The sequence below is a fragment of the Barbus barbus genome, assembly GCF_936440315.1.
Source record: "Barbus barbus genome assembly, chromosome: 29".
Lineage (NCBI taxonomy): Eukaryota > Metazoa > Chordata > Actinopteri > Cypriniformes > Cyprinidae > Barbus > Barbus barbus.
Window position 1 is genome coordinate 13,815,830 of NC_136757.1, and position 20,011 is coordinate 13,835,840.

The following is a 20,011-nucleotide window of genomic DNA, read 5'->3' on the forward strand; positions in this document are numbered from 1 at the left end:
TCTTGAAATACTTCTCAGCCAATTAAATTCAAGACGCGGAACTGTTAAATAATTATCCCTTTAACACTGCTACAGGGTTGCGGCAGCTCTTTCAACTTAGAAGAACACCAGTCTGTAACCAGATAATACACAATGGCCAATAACTACTTCCAAACAAGTCAGCACTCCATTTCTAAGTAATGAGCAACACGTTAAAAGTGTCAGCAGGGGTTGTTGATGAAAAGAAGTTGCATAGGAAACAGCGTCCTTGCGAGTTACGCACGCTAATGCCAAACACTGCTGTGACATTGGTTTCACATTACAGTCTCACTGAGAAATCTCTCTGTGGTAGACCGAAAGACTTTTACCACAGAGATTCAGAACTCACAGAACAAGGTCTACGACAACAAAATGCAGTCAAGAACAGCAGGAATCAAACAGTCAGACGGGAAAGAAATAAACTTCAAGAAGGGAATCAGTCGAGAATGTTCTATTTAAAACAGGAAAAACGCCAGACGTGTTGAACTAAAAGAGTACTTTTATGGGTTTGGAAAGTTTGTATTCTGTAATATAGGAGCTAACGGAAAAAGTTGTGTGTATTCAACATATAGACACACATATATATATATATATATATATATATATTAGTCTTATCAACCCACACTGTCCTCACTCTCTGGTTACGATAGAAATAATAATAAAAAAGACCCAAAATAACATAACTGGCCCATTTTCAGAAATTATGCAATAATATATTCATAGACAACCAACCCGGGAAAATGCCAGAACAGAGAGGCCTATACATAGTGTCAAGTCACATGTTCACAGCAGCTGCAACATAGCAGCAATAACACCAATATCCAATAAGATAGTAAATAGACTGTATAACTAGCCATTTAAAAAAACATTTACTCCTAAGACGGAATTTTGATCATTCATTTCCCTGTGTTCACTGTTCTGTATTTACCAGTATGCCTAGGCCTACTTGACAGATTAGACTTGCTTATCCTGTCTGAGAAAAAGGTGGTGTGATGCTTCATACTGGTAATCTCGTTCTATTTGTGGGCAGTTGTGCACACATTCTCATCTTCATTTAAGGGAGAAATTCTTGTAGCGACATCTAGAGAACAACTGAGGTTATGGAGTTGTACTCAATGACCTCAGATGTTTATGGTTTTGCTTATTTTGCCATTTCTCAAAAGGCTCCAAATGGATTTTAAATCTCAAATCACAGAAGCATCATTTACTGTTGGTTCTTGACATTATCTATTGGTTTTAATACTTCAATATAAGCTGTTTGTTTGCATGTGTCAGGAAGTACAGGAGGTCAGTGTTAGGCCTACTAGTGGAGTAACAAAGTTGGTTGAATTCAGTGCAATCACAGTTTTTGGCTGAATTTAAGTTGTTGTTTACATAGCCTATAAGAAAGGCTTACCCTGCATTATTGCTGACTGCAGTCAGGCTCTTAACTCCTGTCTTCAGCAAACTGTTGATCAGATTTTCTGGAATACCGCACAGGCCAAAGCCTGTGAATGAGAGGAAAGGATATTAAAGAATTTACAAAATGGTTGTCTTAAGCTATTTATAAAGGCTTTTGTAATGTAATATAACTAATATACACACTGATAATAATAATAATAATAATAATAATAATAATAAGTCATTCAAAAAAATCAGTGCAATTTTTAAAAAGAATTTAATCCTTTTTTTTTTTAGCAAGGACACCTTAAATTGATTAAAAGTTATTACAATGTAAATAAATACAATTAAAATATAAGCTGAAGAATACTGCCTCAGTAATAAGAATAATAAAGAGAAGAAATTTTTCTTGAACACCAAATCAGCATTACAGAATGATTTCTGATGGATCATGTGACACTGAAGACTAATGGACAACCTGCTGAATTATTTTTGATCCAATAAACACAGTCTTTTGTGGTGAGGTGACTTTTTTCAACATTTAATAAAATATTACTGACATCAAAACTTAGTCTAAGTAATAAGATGACAGTTACTGATAAAGGAAGAGTTGATGATAAATCATAACCCTTACCTCCCACAAGAATAGTAGCTCCATTAGGAATATCTTTGACGGCATCTAGGGGGTCTGAATAAAATTGTCCGGACCGTTGACTTGAGGTGGAAAAGTAACAGCCACATGTCTGCCAACAACAGGCATTTAACAGAGTGAATGAAGTAGGCTGAACATACAAAAACAAACCCTACAGACAACAACTTTAAAGCATTAATGAAAGATTTACACACTTGAATTCACAGTCAATGAATCTGTAAATCACTTGAAATCCTTTAAGCTTCCAGTCAATCTGATTGGTTGTAACTCAAATGTATGCTGATGCTCTTTAAATGGTTTGCTGAGAAAACACAATGCAGCACAAAATGACTAGTTTCACTAGTCTCTGAAATATGCCATTACACAAGCTTTTAATATCAGGCGAATAAGCGTTGCAACACACCATTCTTTTAAACTAATGCACACACATCATATATATGATTATTTATAGGCTTCTATACGATCTGCACCACCGTCTTCGCCATGCATTGGAAAGTGGGGCAAAAATAGAAGCACCGACACGTTCACCATCATGCAAAATTTCGGATGCACCGTCTTCTATTTGTAAACACTGACCTTGCCAACGGAGAACCGCGAGATGTTCGTCTTGACCGTCGCTGTCACGTTCCTGATGATCACACTCTCCACTCTAGATAGCGCTTTAAGAGTCGCCATGTCTGCAAATTACAGGCCTAATTTTGTGTATAGTGAATGATGGTGACAGTATGCCCTCGTTGATCTCAGATAGGCGGGGATGAAGTAAGCGAAGGAGTGTCGGGGGCTCGATTGGCTTATTTGCATTTAACCCTCCCACCACCATCTAGCGGCTTCCGATTCATTCTTATGAATTCATTCTCACGAATCGCATGATTGTTCACCATACCAGCATGAACGATTCTTTCAGTGGTTCTAGACTGAAAAACGCAGCAAAGTGCATGTCCGAGTTTCAGTGATCCATATTATATTATAAATTATTATTATATAGCACTCTCTATTCTAATTCTTGCACTCTGTTCGTTTACCAACTGCTTGTTTTCTTTTTAAAAAAAACTAACACTAGCTTCTCTACTCTTTTTGTATTCTATTTGTTTTCTTTTTTATTTATTATACAATTGACAAAAGCAAAAAAGGCCTCTAACACTAGCTTGCTCTATATTTTTCTATTCTATCTGTTTTATTTTATTTAAACTTGCTGTGTACTGCGTTAAGCTATCTGAGGCTTGTTATAGCACTTGCATATCATTGCTCTTTTGTTGATTTTGATCACTTCCATTGTCCTAATTTTTAAGTCGCTTTATATAAAAGCGTCTGCTAAATGACTAAATGTTGATAGTTGATAAAAGTATCATACATCAGAAATTGCACCCACATTTGCAGCAGAAAGACAATGTTGGCCATGCAGATGTTGACCCAGAAACAAGGGGACAATATGAGAGAGAAACAAAATCAAAAATTTTAATTTAAGGCAACGTATCCCTTCAAATGTGTTACAGTCTTCAACCCCATCACACCTTGTCACATAAATATTTTTAGAAAAATATAGCGAAGACAATTAAAACAAAAGTATTTCTTGATTACTATCTGACATATTAAGGGCTAAATATTAAAATTGTGGTTTTAGTTCAAATTTAAATGACAAATATTTTTACAAAAATAAAGAGACCGTAGACACATGTCAGCAGATAGACACAGGACACAGAGGTAAGTGCAATGCAATCAACAGTTGTATTGAGTAGCAGAGGGGAAGGAGATGAGCAGAATGTCCAGGTAAGCAGGTGGGGAATGGGAAAGTCTCTAGGGGCTTATCTGAGTGTGAATGTCCTTTTTCCTTTTCCAGGGGATCCGGAGGTAACAGTGGAGCGTGGAGACGGTGGAGAACAGGAGCGGTGGAGCAACTGGTAAGTAGACAAAAGGTAAGTGGGTCAGGTTAGTCAACATGGAAAGTTTGTACATGTTTGTTTTATAACAATTTCTGTGTAAAATCCTGTTTAAACTAATCCCATTGTGTCTGTTACGGGGTTGAGAAAAAAAAGGTGTCTAAAGCTGAAAAAATAGGCCTAATGAAAAGTCTTTAAGTCTGAGGTGGGGTTTGATGTGGGCTATTTAGAAGTTGAATCACATAGTTGAAAAACAAGTATATTCCAAGTTGAAATGTTACCGAATCCCAGGAATGACCCACATAGCTTGGCTATTTTTAAATAATATGTGTTGTATTTGTGCGCACTATCATATCGTGGCCTAATGGTTAGAGAGTTGAACTCGTAATCCAAAGGTTGCGGGTTCGAGTCTCGGGCCGGCAGGGATTGTAGGTGGGGGGAGTGAATGTCCAGCGCTCTCTCCACCCTCAATACCACGACTGAGGTGCCCTTGAGCAAGGCACCGAACCCCCAACTGCTCCCCGGGCGCCGCAGCATAAATGGCTGGTCACTGCTCCGGGTGTGTGTTCACGGTGTGTGTGTGTTCACTGCTGTGTGTGTGCACGTTGGATGGGTTAAATGCAGAGCACGAATTCCAAGTATGGGTCACCATACTTGGCTGAATGTCACAAAAAAAAAAAAAAAAAAAAAAAAGATATATATATATATATATATATATATATATATATATATATATATATATATATATAAAGTGAGCCAACTCGTGCTTTTTTAAAAACAAATTAAGTTTTTTTTATTCAAACAATATAGTTTAAATACCTATATCAGAATAACAACAACAGTCAGGAAAAATTGGGATTTACAAATAAATACATTAATAAATAAAATGCAAATACAAATAATAAAAATACATAAAACCCACAATAACATTATGTAAATTACATAAAGAGTAAATGACATAAAAATGAACAGAAGAAAATAGAATAGATAAATGCTAATCGGTATAATTTTGAAATAGGCACAAGTCAGAACATGACACCACGTGATGGCATAATTACGTCATAACCTAAAATAACTGATGAACCTCTCTTTGAAATGATTCTTTAAAAAGAACTGTTTGAAAGAATCGATTCGCGGAAAATGAGTCGGACTCCCATTCATCACTTCTGCCAATGTTTAAATCCGCCGTTATCAAACACCGGGTATTATGGGGATAATTTGGACAAAGTAAGCTCTTGCTTTGATATAAGTGCCAAGCGTGAAGTTTATGAATGAAACGAAAGAACAAAACACCCCTGTAATCCTCTGCACGTGAGTAATCGCGCGCTCGTCACGTGACTGTCGTTTGCAGTCATGGCCGACGACTACAGACGAAGCGTCGAGCTGGAGAGGAGGATTTTTGAGTTAGATAACAAGTGTGCCACTCTTCGGACGGAGAAACCAGGTAACCGGGAATCATGTCGTCAGTTGCACAAAACCAGTCTCTCGTTATTCTAGATAACGCATGTTCATTGGCAGAATCAGCCGGTGTTGTCATCGTTAGCTAGTTAGCTTAGCCGCTCGTCGTTAGCATTCCTGCGAATCACAACAAACATTTTCCTGCCCAGCTATCACCCTGTTTATACGACACACGTTTGGTTAACTAATTTATTCGAACACTGTAGTATTTATACTAAACTGCAAGCTAATGTAAAAGGTAAAGCACGTTTTTTACGTTTTGTAATTTTTCAATGTTTTGGCTAGCTAGTACTTTGCATTAACTGAGTGAAGACGCATGTGGTCAGGCAGTGATACAGAACGACGCACAAATAACAAAAAACATAATATATGTAACGTTAGTCATAGTTATTCTGCAATGTGATATCACGACCTCACATTAAACAATATAAGAGATAAATAGCTATTTAACGGACTGTCAAACTCGTTTAGCAGAATTATTCAATAAGTATTTTGCCTACTGCAGCCAGACAAAAGGTCTCGGTAATATAAAAATAGTCACAAATAATAATAAAAAAAAATCCTATGTTGTTTATTAGTCTGAAATGATGCAGATTATATTGTCGTTTAGGTCCTGTCAGTCATACGTAGTATATACATACATGCATACTAATGCTTTTTGTTTTCAAATGTTTCAATTGAATAATTCTCATCATGTGATCAGAATAAAACCGAGGACATATACAAGGGTTTTAAGCTCTTTTCAGACAGTGCAATGTTGGTTTTACAGAGCTAGTTTCCTCTTTGTCATTGTGATATTAATGTTGTGATTTGTTTTAGGCTACACCAAAAGCTGTGCTTTAGGTTACAGATTTGCATGCATTAAAATTGGTAAATAAGTGTAATATTTTAATTTTATAGATATGTTTGGAAGGCTGATTCCACAAAGTCATTTAGGGCCGATATTTTGCCAGAACGATATATATAACCTCCACTGTTGTTTTTTTTTTTTGTTTTTTTTTAGACCACCAACTATAAACTCTCATGTTGTATGGCCTCTATTAGATATTAAATATAAACATGTTGTTTTTTTCCCCCTTCCTAGATGATGACTACTTACAGAATGCATCTTCCATACTAGACAAGTTGAAAATCTATTATAGACATGGAGGAGAGAGCAGCAGCCTCCCTAAACTGCTGCAGGATTATACACAGGTACTTCATATATATATTCATATAACATTCCCTTAAGCGTATTGTAACTATATATTAACATGTTTGATTTGTAAAAAAAAAAAAAAAAAAGTTAATAATATGAAAATATTGTGTTAATTAGTAATTGAATATCATTTTAAGCCTTTAGATTAGCCTTCATGTTAATTCAAGAGAGATTTAAGATTTTACAGTGTATTAAAATGTCTTGAATTCAGTTTCATCAAAGGACTGAAGTCTTAAATATAATTTAGAGGATCTTAAATTTGAGGCTGAAAAGCAATATGGCCTAATGCAATTAATAAACTTTGAAAAAACTTTGAATTAAATGAATGGTAGCACTGCATATTAAGTGTCAAAATATGGCACTGTTGCACATTCTACAGGAACCCAGTTTATCAGCACAATAATCTGTTTAGTGGCATTTCATTAAAGGTATTATATCAGCAAAATCCAATATTGATCAATATTGACCTAATTCATATGTAATTGTATATTAATCAGTAAATTGCATAATAATAATAATCAGTACATAAGCCAATTTCAATACCTATGCATATATTGAATAAAACACATCTTTTTTTGAAATGTCCATTTACCATGTTTTGCAGGTGAATGTGTTCCCAGCCTGTTTTCTTGAGTAAAAGAATATGCAATATATGATTTATTTTATGAGTTTGTTCTGCATACAGTATTTTATTTGAATGTATTCAATTTTATTTATTTATTTTAATTTAAAAACACTGCAGATACCTTGTTTTAGATGTAATGGCTCATATGACCTATTGTTTTACCTGCTTTTCTACAGGTTGTCTTGGACATTACATTCTATGAGGAAAACAGGCTTGTAGATCAGGAGTTTCCTGAGGACACTTCCCCTTTCAAAATCCAGCAGTTACTACAGGACTTGACAGAGCCAGAGGTGTTAGCTGGGCGACTGGTACCTGCACAAGAGGTGTTGTATTTGTGTATCCATAGAAGATATTTACTTAGAAAAATTAGTTTCATTTGCTGTTGATTCTAAATAAGGCATCCACTCCCACTGGTAAATATTTTTGGTTACAGACCACCTGTGCAATTTGGAAAAGTGCCAGTTTATGCAGCAATTTTTATTGTAGTATCATTTTGTTTGTTTGTTTGCAACATAAGTGCAACTTTTTATGCATCATGTCTTTACATGTGGGTGTCCAGAATAAATATTCTTTACTTTAAGCACACATAGCATAAGCTTAATTTTCTAGTTGAATTGGCATAGACTGAATAAGTTTAGAAAGCTGTTCTGAGTAACTGTAGTGTGATGCTGTGGTTTGTATCAGGTGCAGTCTGTGCTGGGGCTGGAGCTGCTGGAGTGCCTATATTGGAGGCGTGGGGCATTATTATACATGTACTGCCACACACTACACCAACGCAAGCAATGGATCAAGAAGAACAAAGCCACATTCCTTAAGGTTCTTTCACCAACGTCTCACTCCACAGTGCCAGTTTTAGTGGCCATGATTTGAGTAAGTGTTGCAATGCTCCGTGTCTTCACAGTGTCTTCAAGAAGGTGTGCGTTACCTTATGAGAATGTTGCAAGTGAGGAACTCAGTCAAGCTGAATGATGGTGTGGTTTTTCATGACTCTGCAACCGCCAATTTTCTGGCAGAAGGTACATCTTTGCAAATGTACTTTCTGTTCTAAAACTGAAAGATTAATGGTTGATTTCTGACATTTCTGATATTTGTTTGGAATTTGGGAGCTGAAAACTGCAGACATGCAAGTCATTGTGAATTCAGATTGTGTCTCTGTGTGTGACACATCAGGCATTGTCTCTGCAGGGGCGGATTTTCAAAGCATGATTTATAAAATCTCTAAACCGCAAAGCCAGTGGGTTATCAGTATCTTCAAATATTTAAGTTAATTTACAACGGAAAAGTGATTTTTCCATTGGAAAGATTTGCAGCCTGCAAACTCCACTCCATTTTTGAGATTGCTAGTGGTTTTATAATGCACTGCTTTTAACTGAAGTTTCTTATGATTAACATTTGCTATATAATAATAAATATGTCATATAGCTTATCGGTCACTTTGGAAGAAGACGGTTGAGTTTTATTTACTAATTCATCTTAAAATCAAGCATAACATGTTATTTTTAGAGAATAAGATTTTTACTAGTCAAAATAAAATGTGTGCGTGTTTATATTCTTGTCAAAACTGGCTCATTTATTTTTTACCTTTTTTCCCCCATTAGGTATCTTTTCTGATACTCACTTGCTTACAATGATGTACATTGGTGAGATGTGTTTCTGGGCAGTGAAATATGAGGACTGCAGCATGGACACCACAGAGCGCAAAGAGGACAGGCTTCATTTCCGAGATATTGGCACACAAATCCTCCATAAGTATGTGCTGGCATGCGAGGGGCCACTTCAGGGTCAGGGCTGGAATACCGAGAATGCCAAGGAGATCCTTAGTATTTTACAGTAAACCTGGAGACAGCTTTTAGGAGAGGAGGTTCACAAAATGTCATTGTTCTGAAGCTAGCAAAAAAAAAAAAGTAAAAACACAAACAAACAAAAAAGATTAAAAAAGAAAATACTGAAAACAAAAAAGGCACTTATCTTCCGGTCCAGATTTGTTTTCTGGATGTGTGTTTTCGCTGAGAATGTGGAATAATACTTCTAATGTAAAATATAAACAATAACTATTTGTTTAAGAAAAAAAAATTCCAGCTGAGAAACATCACAACTTTTTATTTATTTTAATTTTTATTTATTTATTTTCAATTACGTTTATATATGTCATTTATATATGTTAAAAGAAATGGTACAAAGGAGGGGAAAATGCTGGTATATGTTGCATATTTAAGTATTTGTGACCATTTTTAAGTATGGACCTTTTCTTTTTAATAACATCTTTGTATATGACACCTCTTCTGCTCACTTATTAAAAGTTGCATCTTTATTTCTTTCATTGTCCAGATGTAATGTTCAGAGATGGGAATTTGGATATTTTGATAGTATACTTTTAAAAAGCTAAACTTTTTGGTCATATTCTTTTTCAAATGAAGTTCATTTTTTGTTTTTTATGTCTTCATTGAAATAAATTTTGGGTTAAGAAATGTTGAAATGTGAATGTGCGTGTGATATTTTGTTTTCACATGAGAGCTTGTTACACCAGAGGAGTGTTAATCGATACAAGATGCTGGTTGTCTTCATGTCCCTAGTAATTATCAAAAGGTCTTCAGCTAAATTTCAGGTTATACTGTATTTTATACTCCTATTGCTAACCTTTTAAGATCTAGTAAAAAACCTCCACCTTTACTACCTTGCATTTCAGTCATCAGTTTTGGGGTTAATGGCAACACTACATAATGGTAGTGGCCTTTAACATAATTTTGTTGAGGTTAAACCCAAATAAATCATATGCTTATCCAAAGTAAACTTTCACATAAAATATAACTAATTGGTGGTTGTTAAAAAAAAAAACTGCAAAACTGATCCTCTTCCTGATCTATTCCATAGACATCACAGAACTGTGGGATATAAAGTAAACTCAAAAGAGTTTGGCACACTTCTTATCAGAAAAGGTTCAATAAAGTATTGTCTTTTGTTGTTATGGGCACGTGTAAAGATTTCTTATGCATCTCACTATGTCGTGTATGAAATAATGTCTGTGTGCATGTGTGTAAAACAAGAAACTGACGATTTATATGTTTAATCATATGTAATTGTATATACATTGTTATGAGTAATTGTGGCTGGAATAATAATGTAAGTTAGCTGTAAAAATAGTTGCCTGCTGAAATTGAAATATATATACATCTTCATGACTAGATAGACACTGTGAGTTTGTCTTTACTATAGCCTACACTTTAGATGTGAGTCTCTCAACCGAAGGGGATTCTGTCAGATCGTCCATCCTTTGAATAAAAGCGTGTGTGGGTCGGCCGATCTGGTTTCATCCATTAAATATACCTTTTCAAATAACAATCGCGGTACCGGACAGTGAGTGACCTTACATATGCAGGTAAAATCGGTTATTGTTTTAAAAAAAAAACACACCTAAAGACTTCAGAGCTACCGTTAGTGCAGCGGTCAGTGAATGTTTCTGCCCCCAGCTAAGCTCCGCCCACAAAAACGTCACAATGTTTACTAATAGGAAAAGGGTCTATTGTAGTTTGACGGTGTTTCCAAAACTACAGTTCCCACAATGCAGTGTATTGCGTGACGTTGCACGCCTATGAAAACAAGAGAGACGTGTAACTTTTGACAGTTCCGGGAAAATTCACAGGGATACTTCACAACTGAAATCGGGAGTAATAGTTGACTGACATATCATGCAATGAAGTAAAGCAAATGTATTAACATCTTTGCTCCATTAAAAAAAAGTTGCAGATAGAAATCTATCTAAGAAATAGCTGACAAATAAGTGTCAGTATGCTGAACCGATCTATAGTCGTGCAAAGTCTCAGGAGTATTAGAGATAGGATTTTTGATACAAGACGACAAAGAAATGAGCAAAGTGATGGTCAGGGGCCAGGTAATGACGTCACGGGCCCCTCTCTGGATAACCTGCCGGTAAGGCGCGATTTTTTACATTTCATGTTTTTTATTTAACTGATGTTTTATTAAACCTACAGATTATGGCTATGTTGCAAATGGAATGCTAGCTTACTACGTACTAACTACTGCACTGTATACTGCATACGGAAAGGCATCATATTAACAGTACATTACTACATTTATATCATCATTCATATTTAATTTTAATGGGGTACAGTTATCAATTTGTAATTATATTGAATTTTACTTTTTCTTTTTTTTTTTTGCTTGTTTGATCAAATAATGAGAAGAGAAAAAGAAATGTGAAAATTGACACCTGTTATTACTTCCGTTTATCACACAACTGCATTGAATAGAGGGATACAGTTTTGTAAACAGTAAGCCTTATTGTTTACTAATTGCACTGTGCGCAGTATACATACTGCAGTAATAAGAGCAGTATGGTGCTATGCTCTGCCAGACATAGCCTGCATATACAAATACAATATACTATGTATGTCGACTAAAGTGCAGCTGTATAGATGCTAATACCAGATAATGTCTCTAAATAATTATTGTGTACTGCTCAAAATATTGGAATCAGCAAGACTTTTTAAAGAAATTAATCATTTTACAGCAAGGATGCATTACATTAATCAAAAGTGACATTAAGGTATTTTTTATTACAAAAATATCTATTTTAAACAAATGGTGTTCTTTTTAACTTTCATCAAAGATTCCTAAAAAAATTATCACAGAAGAATGAACGAAGAACATTAGAACGAACATAAAATGATTTCTGAAGCATCATCTGACACTGAAGACTGGAGTAATAGCTGCTAAAAATTCAGCTTTGCCATCCCTGGAATAAATGACATTTTAAAATATTCTAAAATAGAAAACATTTTTTTTTAAACTGCAATAATATTTCACAATATTAGTTTTACTGCAATCCCAAACATTTGAATGGTAATATTTTTAAAACAATTCTCCATAACACATTTTTTGTCTTTCTTAGGTTGACATGCAGTTTCTCATTATGACCTTCCTGTCTCCGCAAGACCTCTGCAGACTGGGAGGCACCAGTACATACTGGCGGTCAATGGTTCGAGACCCTGTCCTGTGGAAGTACTTTCTGTTGCGTGATATGCCACTCTGGCAGTCAGTTGACCATTTATCAGTGCCTCAGGTCAAGCTCAGTGGCTCAGCTGTGCTAGATGACTCTGAGATGCAGCTTGATTATATGGCAGAGTAAGTGCTTAACGCTGTGCCACATGGCACTTCAGTATCAGAAATAATCAGCTCTAGGTGCACCCTCTTAATGTTGCACTGGTAGATTTATAATGTACTAAGAATGGTATTTTATTATTATTTATATTATACTTTATTTAATGAAAAATAATTTCAAAAGTGCATTTTAACTTGAATCTATGAAGGTTGTTAGCCTGTATTTAAAAAACCTTAATATTATCTGTAATATTCTTTAACAGGTATCTACGTGTTTGTCCGGCTTGTCGAAACCAATGGCGACACCAACCCAGAGTGTTTGAATCTGTGACGTCCTTCTTCCAGTCCCTTGTACCAGTTTCAGAGCCACAGTTTGCCATGTTCGGCCCTGGGCTTGAGCAGTTAGAGATTTCCCTCATGAATACGATCATGCGTTTCTCTCATGTACTGCCTATAGCAGGACTACCTCAGCGTCAGATTGATGGTGCTGTGCCATTACTTATAGCTTATTCTAGTCAGTTATTAAACTGAGTACATGGATGTTGTGTTCTCTGGTTGCATTTTCTGCACTTGAACTTGATGGGATTTATTTGTTTTTACTTTTTCAGGCATTGGATCTGGAATCAGTTTTAAGTACAAAGATCAGCACAGATTCAATATTGCAACTTTATATTCGACTAACAGGTGAGGGAGAGGATTATATATTGTCATTTAGAAGTGTTATACATGTACTACTGTTTAAATGTTTGGGGTTGGATTTTTTTGTAGATTAATGTTTTTGAAAGCGGTGTCTTATGGAAGCCCGTATCTGCCAAAGGATTAAAAATATAGAAGGTAATTGTGACAAACGTAAAAAAGGTAAAAAGTGAGAATTGCAAGACATATACTCTTTTTATGTTTACATCTTGCAATTGTTTTTGTTTTTTTATAAAAAGCTAATTGCAGCTTTTTATCTCCCAATTCTGACTTTTTTTTTCTTATATCATGCAAATATGAATTTATATCTCAGATATACATTTTTATATATTTTATAAAGGTTTATACAGATTTGCTTTTACAACATTAGGAAGATCAGGCCCCTTGCTTTCGGAACATGCTACACAACTCCTTGTTCAAGCTCTTGTTCTGTCCAGGCTGGACCATTGCAATGCTCTCTTGGCAGGTCTTCCAACCAGTTCTATCAAACCTCTGCAATTAATTAAGAATGCAGCTGATTAATCTTTAATGAGCCGAAAAGAATGCATGTCACGCCTCTGTTCATCAGCTTGCACTGGCTACCAATAGCTGCTCGCATAAAATTCAAGGCATTGCTGTTTGCCTACAAAACAACCACTAGTTCTGCACCCCTTTACCTAAAATCAATACTTCAGACTTATGTGCCCTCTAAAAGCTTGCATTCTGCAGATGAATGGAGCATTATTGTGCCATCCCAAAGAGGCACAAAATCACTTTCATGGACTTTTACATTAACTGTTCCCATCTGGTGGAATGACCTGCCCGTCTCAGTCCGATCAGAGTCTACAAGAAACGGCTAAAAATCTCTTCAATCTTTATTTGACCCTCTAGCTCTAGCACCCCTTATTCTAATTCTATTTTTATCTATTTGTTTTCTTTTTTTATTTAAATTTTTTTGACCCTCTAACACTTGTACTCTCTATTAATTTTCTAACTGCTTGTTTTCATAAATAAATAATAAGAGACTCTAACTAGCTTTGTCTGTTCTTTTTTTATTCTGTCTACTTGTTTTCTTTTTATTTATTATAAAAAAGACCCTCTAACACTACCGTTCCCTATTCTTTTTCTATTCTATCTACTTGTTTCTTTATGTAGCCTATATATATATATATATTGTATATAAACCTTGCTACCTGTATTGTGTTAGGCTAACCAAGTCATAGCACTTTTGATTTTTGGTTTTGATTGCTCCTATTGTTCTCATTTGGAAGTCATTTTGGATAAAAACGTCTGCTAAATGACTAAATGTAAATGTAAATATCTCTCAAATAAGATATAAGCTGCAAGAAAAAAGTCTGAATTGTCAGATAAAAAGAAAAAAATATATTTTATATTTTTATATTTTTATCTCGTGAAGGGAACAAGCTTCTATTGCCTTTCATGTTCACCAAAGCTGCATTTATTTGAAAATACAATAAAAACTGTAATATTGTGAACTATTATTAGAGATGAAAAAACTATTGTCTATTTCAGTATATCTTAAAATGTAATTTATTCCTGTGATAGTCATTACTCCAGGCTTCAGTGGCACAGAATCTTTCAGAAATCTTTTTATTATGCTGATTCTCTGCTTAATAAATGCTTCCTGTTATTATCGATGTTGAAAACAGCTGTGCTGCTTCATATTTTTGTGGAAACTGTGATACATAAAAAGTCAAGTAAAAAAAGTTTAAATTTAATAAAAGTAGTTTTTAAATAGAGACTTTAAATCATTTTCAATGGGACTTTATGTGTAAATTTGTCACATAATACAGATTGAACATGTCTGTGTCTCTGGATTTAGGTCAGAGCGAGAGAGGGCACGTCTGGAGCACCTCAATCTGCGCAGTAAACTCTTTGTCTATGAGGAGGATAGTGAGTCCAACATACCCTTAAGCATCAACCCCATGTTTAATCAAGTTTGTCAAGCTGTGAATGGATTCATCTTTGTGGCCAATGCTGAGACAGAAAGAGGTATGATTGTCCTGGATTGTCCTGAGCACACTTTGGATTTAAAGGCTTATGCCTATATGCTTCAAATTAGTTTTGTACACAAATATAAATTGTGCCTAAGTATGAATTTCTTTAGCTTGCTGAAACATTGTAAGCAGATCCCCAAAAGTGATTTTGCAGTTTAATACTGTATGTCTCTCTTTTCTATATTGGAGGAACAGACCGAGGGTGGGAGGAGGAAAGTGCCCAGATGAGGGTTATGTTAGACCCTGCGGTGGGCACTGAGTCTCGCCCTATCCTGGTGCTCTCCTGTGTGTCTAGAGAGACAGCAGACAGACGCAGGATACCTTGTGTGACCGTTGCCCATCAGCTAGAGCTCAGCTCACTGACCAACCCTTGGATGGTAAGACATCTGGAAACATAACCAAAGAATTTCTGACTGAAGTGTAGAAGAAATTAATCGGTAAATGTTTTGTCATGCTGTAGGTGCAGGACACTGCTGCGGAAACACTGACAGGACTGCTGGATGGCATTGATTGGCTGCTGAGGCACTCTGGAGTCAAAATATAACCAATAAGAAATCTGAAAGCTGCTGGATGCATTATAACAGAGGCCATTTAATCATCTTACTATCCAAAATATACTGCATACAAGTCACACCACTGTAATGGTTGTGCTTTTGGAGGTGACCACAGTCATACCATGAAATTAATTTACATAATTCAGTGAACTGTTTTTACATTGCACTTTTTTGCACTAAATGTTGCCCTTTAATTGACTTTTTTAGTGAAATAGCATTTTTCCTTTTTTTAAGGGAAATTATAGCTCTGAAGGCAATATTACACAAGCAAGAGTGATTTTGTACTGAATATCAACATGTCTGAAATTTTAGGCAGATGGTATTCAGAATCAGAATAACATGTTATGATTGTGATACAATGCAGTTCAATAAAGAAGAGAAGACGTTAATGTTAATCAACTTACAGTTTAGACACAATTTTGCCTGTTACTTCCCTCTTCTTTTGCTTTGCAAACAAAGCAGACCCAACCATCTCCAAACAACTATGAACGAATCAGTATTTTTAAGAGAATCGGTTGCATTAATGATTCATTGAATCAATCATCATAGTCCAAGTGCTGTTGGACTAAATATGTGCATATTGACACTTGAAATGTTTCTCAGCCAATTAAATTGAAGGACTGAAAGCGTTTTATAAACATGTTGCGCAGCATAACAGTTTCCTCTCTTTATGAAACTATCTTAGGTGAGTAATCATGTAAAATATGTATATATATCCGTGAAATAATGATAGTTCGATTACTTTAACCCTGTGCTGTGCTGAAAATCCTTTACCTAATTTGGTGTCCCAATATTTCAATATTTAAACTTTTTTTTTCAAACATTGAAAATTTTTATACTTTGTGTGAGCAAAGTCAGTAAGTTTCAGTCCAAAGAGTTTTTTTGGGGAAAGAAAGTCATTATTAATTATTACTTATTATTCAGTTTTTATTATTCTTCCAGCACTTCTAACTCCTGAAGGGTGTTTTTCCTCTTTTGTCCACAAAGAGGTAGCATCCTCAACTTTATTAAGATGATTTGTTGACAACAATAAGAGCATTGACCTTGTATAACCTGCTGCCCAGTTTTATTCAGGGTGGAGGTCATCCAATGGCCAGTGTTCCAGAAATATTTAGGTATTGCTTTGTCTCTGTCTTCTCTTTGTCGGCGACTCCCTGCGGCCCCGGTTCTCTTCCTCTGTTTAATTAAAGTGAAAGCCAGCCAATGCTTTTGGCATTTTCAGGTAATAACTGAGTAATTAAGACTAATCTGAAAGTTCAGCCTTACTAAAGGCCACATTGCCACTGAGCATGCTTAAACTGTCAAACCGAGTCTTTTGAAATAGTGAAAAATGGGACTCAATAGGAGTTGAAAGGTTACTTTGAAGTGCCTTAAAGAAAAGAGACAGGAGTCATTGTATTTTTGTCTTTCCAACATATTTTAAAGTTTGAGCACTTGATAGTTTAGACAGGTGGGTTTTATGTGACAAGTGACTCATTTTTCAGCACTAAGTGCATGTACTAATTTTTTTTTTTTTTTGTCTAAAATCCATTCCGGGTGGAAGATGATTATGTTTAGTCCTTTTGTATTTCCCTAGGAAGAACAGAATTGTTTCTCTTGCAATCTATTTTCTTACTCATAAAATGATTAGGTATAGCAATAATCAAAAAAAGTATGTTTTAAAATGAAATCGTAATTGCTGCAATTTGGATGCATTAAGTCTAACCTGAATGGTAGAGATGGCTGTCTGCTCTGTAATGAAATTTGACATAATGGAGAAAGTGTTGACCTTTCCATATTAAAATTTTCTCTTTCATCACCCTAGAAGCTCTTGCAAACAGTTTTCCTCCACACATCCCTCTCTAACTCATACCATGATTTCACAGCAAGACAGACCGCACATTGTCTGCACCCATAAAAAAGACAGGCCTGAAATCTTTTTAGAATAAATTACCTGCTGATTTCCATGGATTATTTTAAAATTACATGCATAATAATTGCTCTCTATAGATTATTGTAAATCAATTTAGTAGTATATTTCCAAATATTTTAGATTTTTCTATTTACTTTGTCCAATCAAGATGTAATAAACAGATGTTAGACAGACAGACAGATAGACAGACAGATAGATAGATAGATAGATAGATAGATAGATAGATAGATAGATAGATAGATAGATAGATAGATAGATAGATAGATAGATAGATAGATAGATGCCCAGTTTGTATTTGATTTCCTACATATTTTTGAGACAATTTTATGACCAGACAATTTTTAAAAATTTTGACCAAAGCCTGATTTACTTTTGCGAAAGCAGTTTGCTTTACATAATGTCCTCATGTCTGGATCATAAATAGACCACCTGAGATGATTATATTCCATCCAAGTTATGCAGAAAAAAGTTCAGTTTCCACATATTATTTTGAAATTGCATGCATCACAATTAACTGTAATCTTATAGGTTTTTCTGTGTTGTTTGTCCAATCAAGATATAACAGATATAAACAGGCCCATAGATAGATAGATAGACTTCGGCAAAAAGTTCCTCTTGTCTGGATCAAAAACAGACCATCTGAGATGACTATTCCATCCAAGTTATGCAGGACAAATAATCAAATATGATTACTCAAACAAACAATCTCCTTTGAACATATTGTAAGTAGCAAAGTTGACATAATTGCGCAATGACTACGTGGACATAATTGGCAATGGATGTAATCTGTTTAGGACTTTTTATAAAATTCAGCATAGGTGGCTTTAATGTGATTCAGCTCTGCCAAACACTTCAGCTGCATGAATACCTGTGGCGTAGACCTGGCTCATCTCAGAAATAGTGCTGCAGAGATGAAGAGGTGGGTCATGAACAACGTGACTGACATATCGGTTCTTATGTTAGTATGTGAGTTGTTTACTCAGATTTTTCCATCATGACACAGTGGGTCAGAGTCTACAGAGTAGCATCTCATTTCTGATAATGTATCATGTTTTCTCCTCCCCAAATAGCTATTTTTTTGTAAAAGCTTATAATGTTGTTTTTTTCTATCTGTGAAAATAATTAGTCCTATTTTTTCTTCGGATAATACCTGTGATATCCACTGGTGTTATTACTGTTACCATTCTCCTCAAACAGGATAACAAAATTAAGCAACAGGCCTGCAGTTCTGGTCACATGAGAGTATTTTGTATCGTAACTTTTCCACCTTTTACATTTTTATTCACAAATTACTGATACAGTGTAGTTTCGTTTTGTTGGCTCCATATCATCACACATGGCTCCATATCCCCTTCCTTCCCCTACGCACCCATGTTTCACTGCCAATTAGAATTAAATGTCTTATTTGTATTCTTTGACATTAACCTCCATTAGGATCATCCATGCGCAAGAAAATATGAGGAAAACATTTAATTTGCATACTATATTAAAACAGTGACAAGGACTGGGATGCTAATTGCTTTGTTTTTACTCACCCACTGAGACTGTCAGTTGCTTAAAAACATCTCTTTTGAGTTCAACAGCCTGATAAACATTTACACTAGTGCTCATTAAAGCATCCCGATTCGGTGTTCAAATCTGATGTTAGTAAAGTTATTAAGCTGTTATCTCCAACAACACCATGGCTGCATCTGAAACTGCATACTTGGGCCAAAAACAATAAGTGAAAAGAGTAGTATGTCCGAATTTATAATATTCGCTGGTAGGTCACATGGTAATAACAGCATGGCGAATGTATTTCTGGATTTCATTCACATATTTATACTATAGTGTATTGTAGAACACACTTTTATAAACTATTGCAGTAATAACTTATCCGATAGTATGTGATTTCAGATGCACTGTTTCATCCCAGAATGAATCAGTGTTTTTGAACGAATAGGTTGAGTGAATAATTCAAATCACTTGATTTGTGAATGACAAACTGGTTAAATGAATTGTGTACTGTAAGTATGTAACATGTGGAAAGATTCATATAAAAATCAGTCTTCAAACGCTACTCCTTCGGGAATCTGATCTAGATCCCACTTAAAATTTCTCAGAACAGCTTTATCTCAAAAAAAGAGCATTTGAGGCATTTTTCAGATACTTAAAAAAAACATAGCAGCCGATCTGCTAAATGTGGATGGAGGCTGCATTCTGTCTCTATTCCTGTCCAATAATCTGATGTTTCCCTTTTCTCTTTACACCTTACTGCCATTTCAATTACGCAACAACTTATACAAATAATGTTATCTTAACACCTCAGGGAACTTAAAACTAATGCTGTGTCCAATCAGCCGCAGGCTGCACAACAGCCCTTATAATCCAATTGAGGCTTATACTGACACTGAGGTAAATACACATTAGCTTGGTGTGACACCAACTAAGTGAATTACGTTTCATTTGGAGCCAGAAAAGGCCATGTTTCGTCTGAAAAGAAGGATTCTGCAAGTATTACTGTTTTATGCCACTTCTCAAGGTCCA

At 35.3% G+C, this 20,011-nt stretch overlaps 3 protein-coding genes across 4 annotated transcripts in view; 2 read left to right on the forward strand and 1 right to left on the reverse strand.

Moving 5' to 3' along the window:
• The window catches only part of LOC306849153 (succinyl-CoA:3-ketoacid coenzyme A transferase 1, mitochondrial-like), a 48,333-nt gene extending 45,381 nt beyond the window's left edge, over positions 1 to 2,952 (reverse strand). The window contains exons 1-3 of the mRNA XM_079384002.1: positions 2,627 to 2,952; positions 2,033 to 2,141; positions 1,415 to 1,505 (exon numbers count right to left, since the gene is read on the reverse strand). Coding sequence (XP_079240128.1) covers positions 1,415 to 1,505; positions 2,033 to 2,141; positions 2,627 to 2,725 — 299 coding nt within the window. The 5' untranslated portion in view covers positions 2,726 to 2,952. The remainder of the gene's footprint in view (positions 1 to 1,414; positions 1,506 to 2,032; positions 2,142 to 2,626) is intronic.
• A 2,090-nt stretch (positions 2,953 to 5,042) lies between these two features.
• LOC306849258 (RAB7A-interacting MON1-CCZ1 complex subunit 1-like) lies at positions 5,043 to 10,387 on the forward strand. Its single transcript, XM_079384166.1, has 6 exons — positions 5,043 to 5,371; positions 6,470 to 6,579; positions 7,385 to 7,531; positions 7,893 to 8,024; positions 8,110 to 8,224; positions 8,807 to 10,387. Exons 1-6 carry the CDS (start codon positions 5,281 to 5,283, stop codon positions 9,040 to 9,042), a joined length of 831 nt encoding a protein of 276 aa, XP_079240292.1. The 5' UTR covers positions 5,043 to 5,280; the 3' UTR covers positions 9,043 to 10,387.
• Positions 10,388 to 10,783: 396 nt separating this feature from the next.
• Positions 10,784 to 17,375, forward strand: LOC306849905 (F-box only protein 4-like). 2 transcript variants are annotated; one of them, XM_079385285.1, is made up of 7 exons: positions 10,784 to 11,135; positions 12,118 to 12,350; positions 12,590 to 12,810; positions 12,935 to 13,010; positions 14,845 to 15,014; positions 15,215 to 15,396; positions 15,480 to 17,375. In XM_079385285.1, the coding sequence occupies exons 1-7, from the start codon at positions 10,995 to 10,997 to the stop codon at positions 15,561 to 15,563; spliced, it is 1,107 nt and encodes a 368-aa protein (XP_079241411.1). In that variant the 5' UTR covers positions 10,784 to 10,994; the 3' UTR covers positions 15,564 to 17,375. The 2 variants fall into 2 exon arrangements, with proteins under 2 accessions (XP_079241411.1, XP_079241410.1); XM_079385284.1 differs by having other exon boundaries at positions 10,800 to 11,135; positions 15,209 to 15,396.
• The last annotated feature ends 2,636 nt before the right edge of the window (positions 17,376 to 20,011 follow it).

Bases quoted from the DNA above. Each gene is read 5' to 3' on its own strand.
- LOC306849258 (XM_079384166.1), top strand. From the start codon at position 5,281: ATGGCCGACGACTACAGACGAAGCGTCGAGCTGGAGAGGAGGATTTTT. The intron at 5,372-6,469 runs GTAACCGGGAAT...CCCCCTTCCTAG, and splicing joins TCTTCGGACGGAGAAACCAG to ATGATGACTACTTACAGAAT. The intron at 7,532-7,892 runs GTGTTGTATTTG...GGTTTGTATCAG, and splicing joins GACTGGTACCTGCACAAGAG to GTGCAGTCTGTGCTGGGGCT.
- LOC306849905 (XM_079385284.1), top strand. From the start codon at position 10,995: ATGCTGAACCGATCTATAGTCGTGCAAAGTCTCAGGAGTATTAGAGAT. The intron at 12,351-12,589 runs GTAAGTGCTTAA...ATTCTTTAACAG, and splicing joins CAGCTTGATTATATGGCAGA to GTATCTACGTGTTTGTCCGG. The intron at 12,811-12,934 runs GTGCTGTGCCAT...TTACTTTTTCAG, and splicing joins ACCTCAGCGTCAGATTGATG to GCATTGGATCTGGAATCAGT.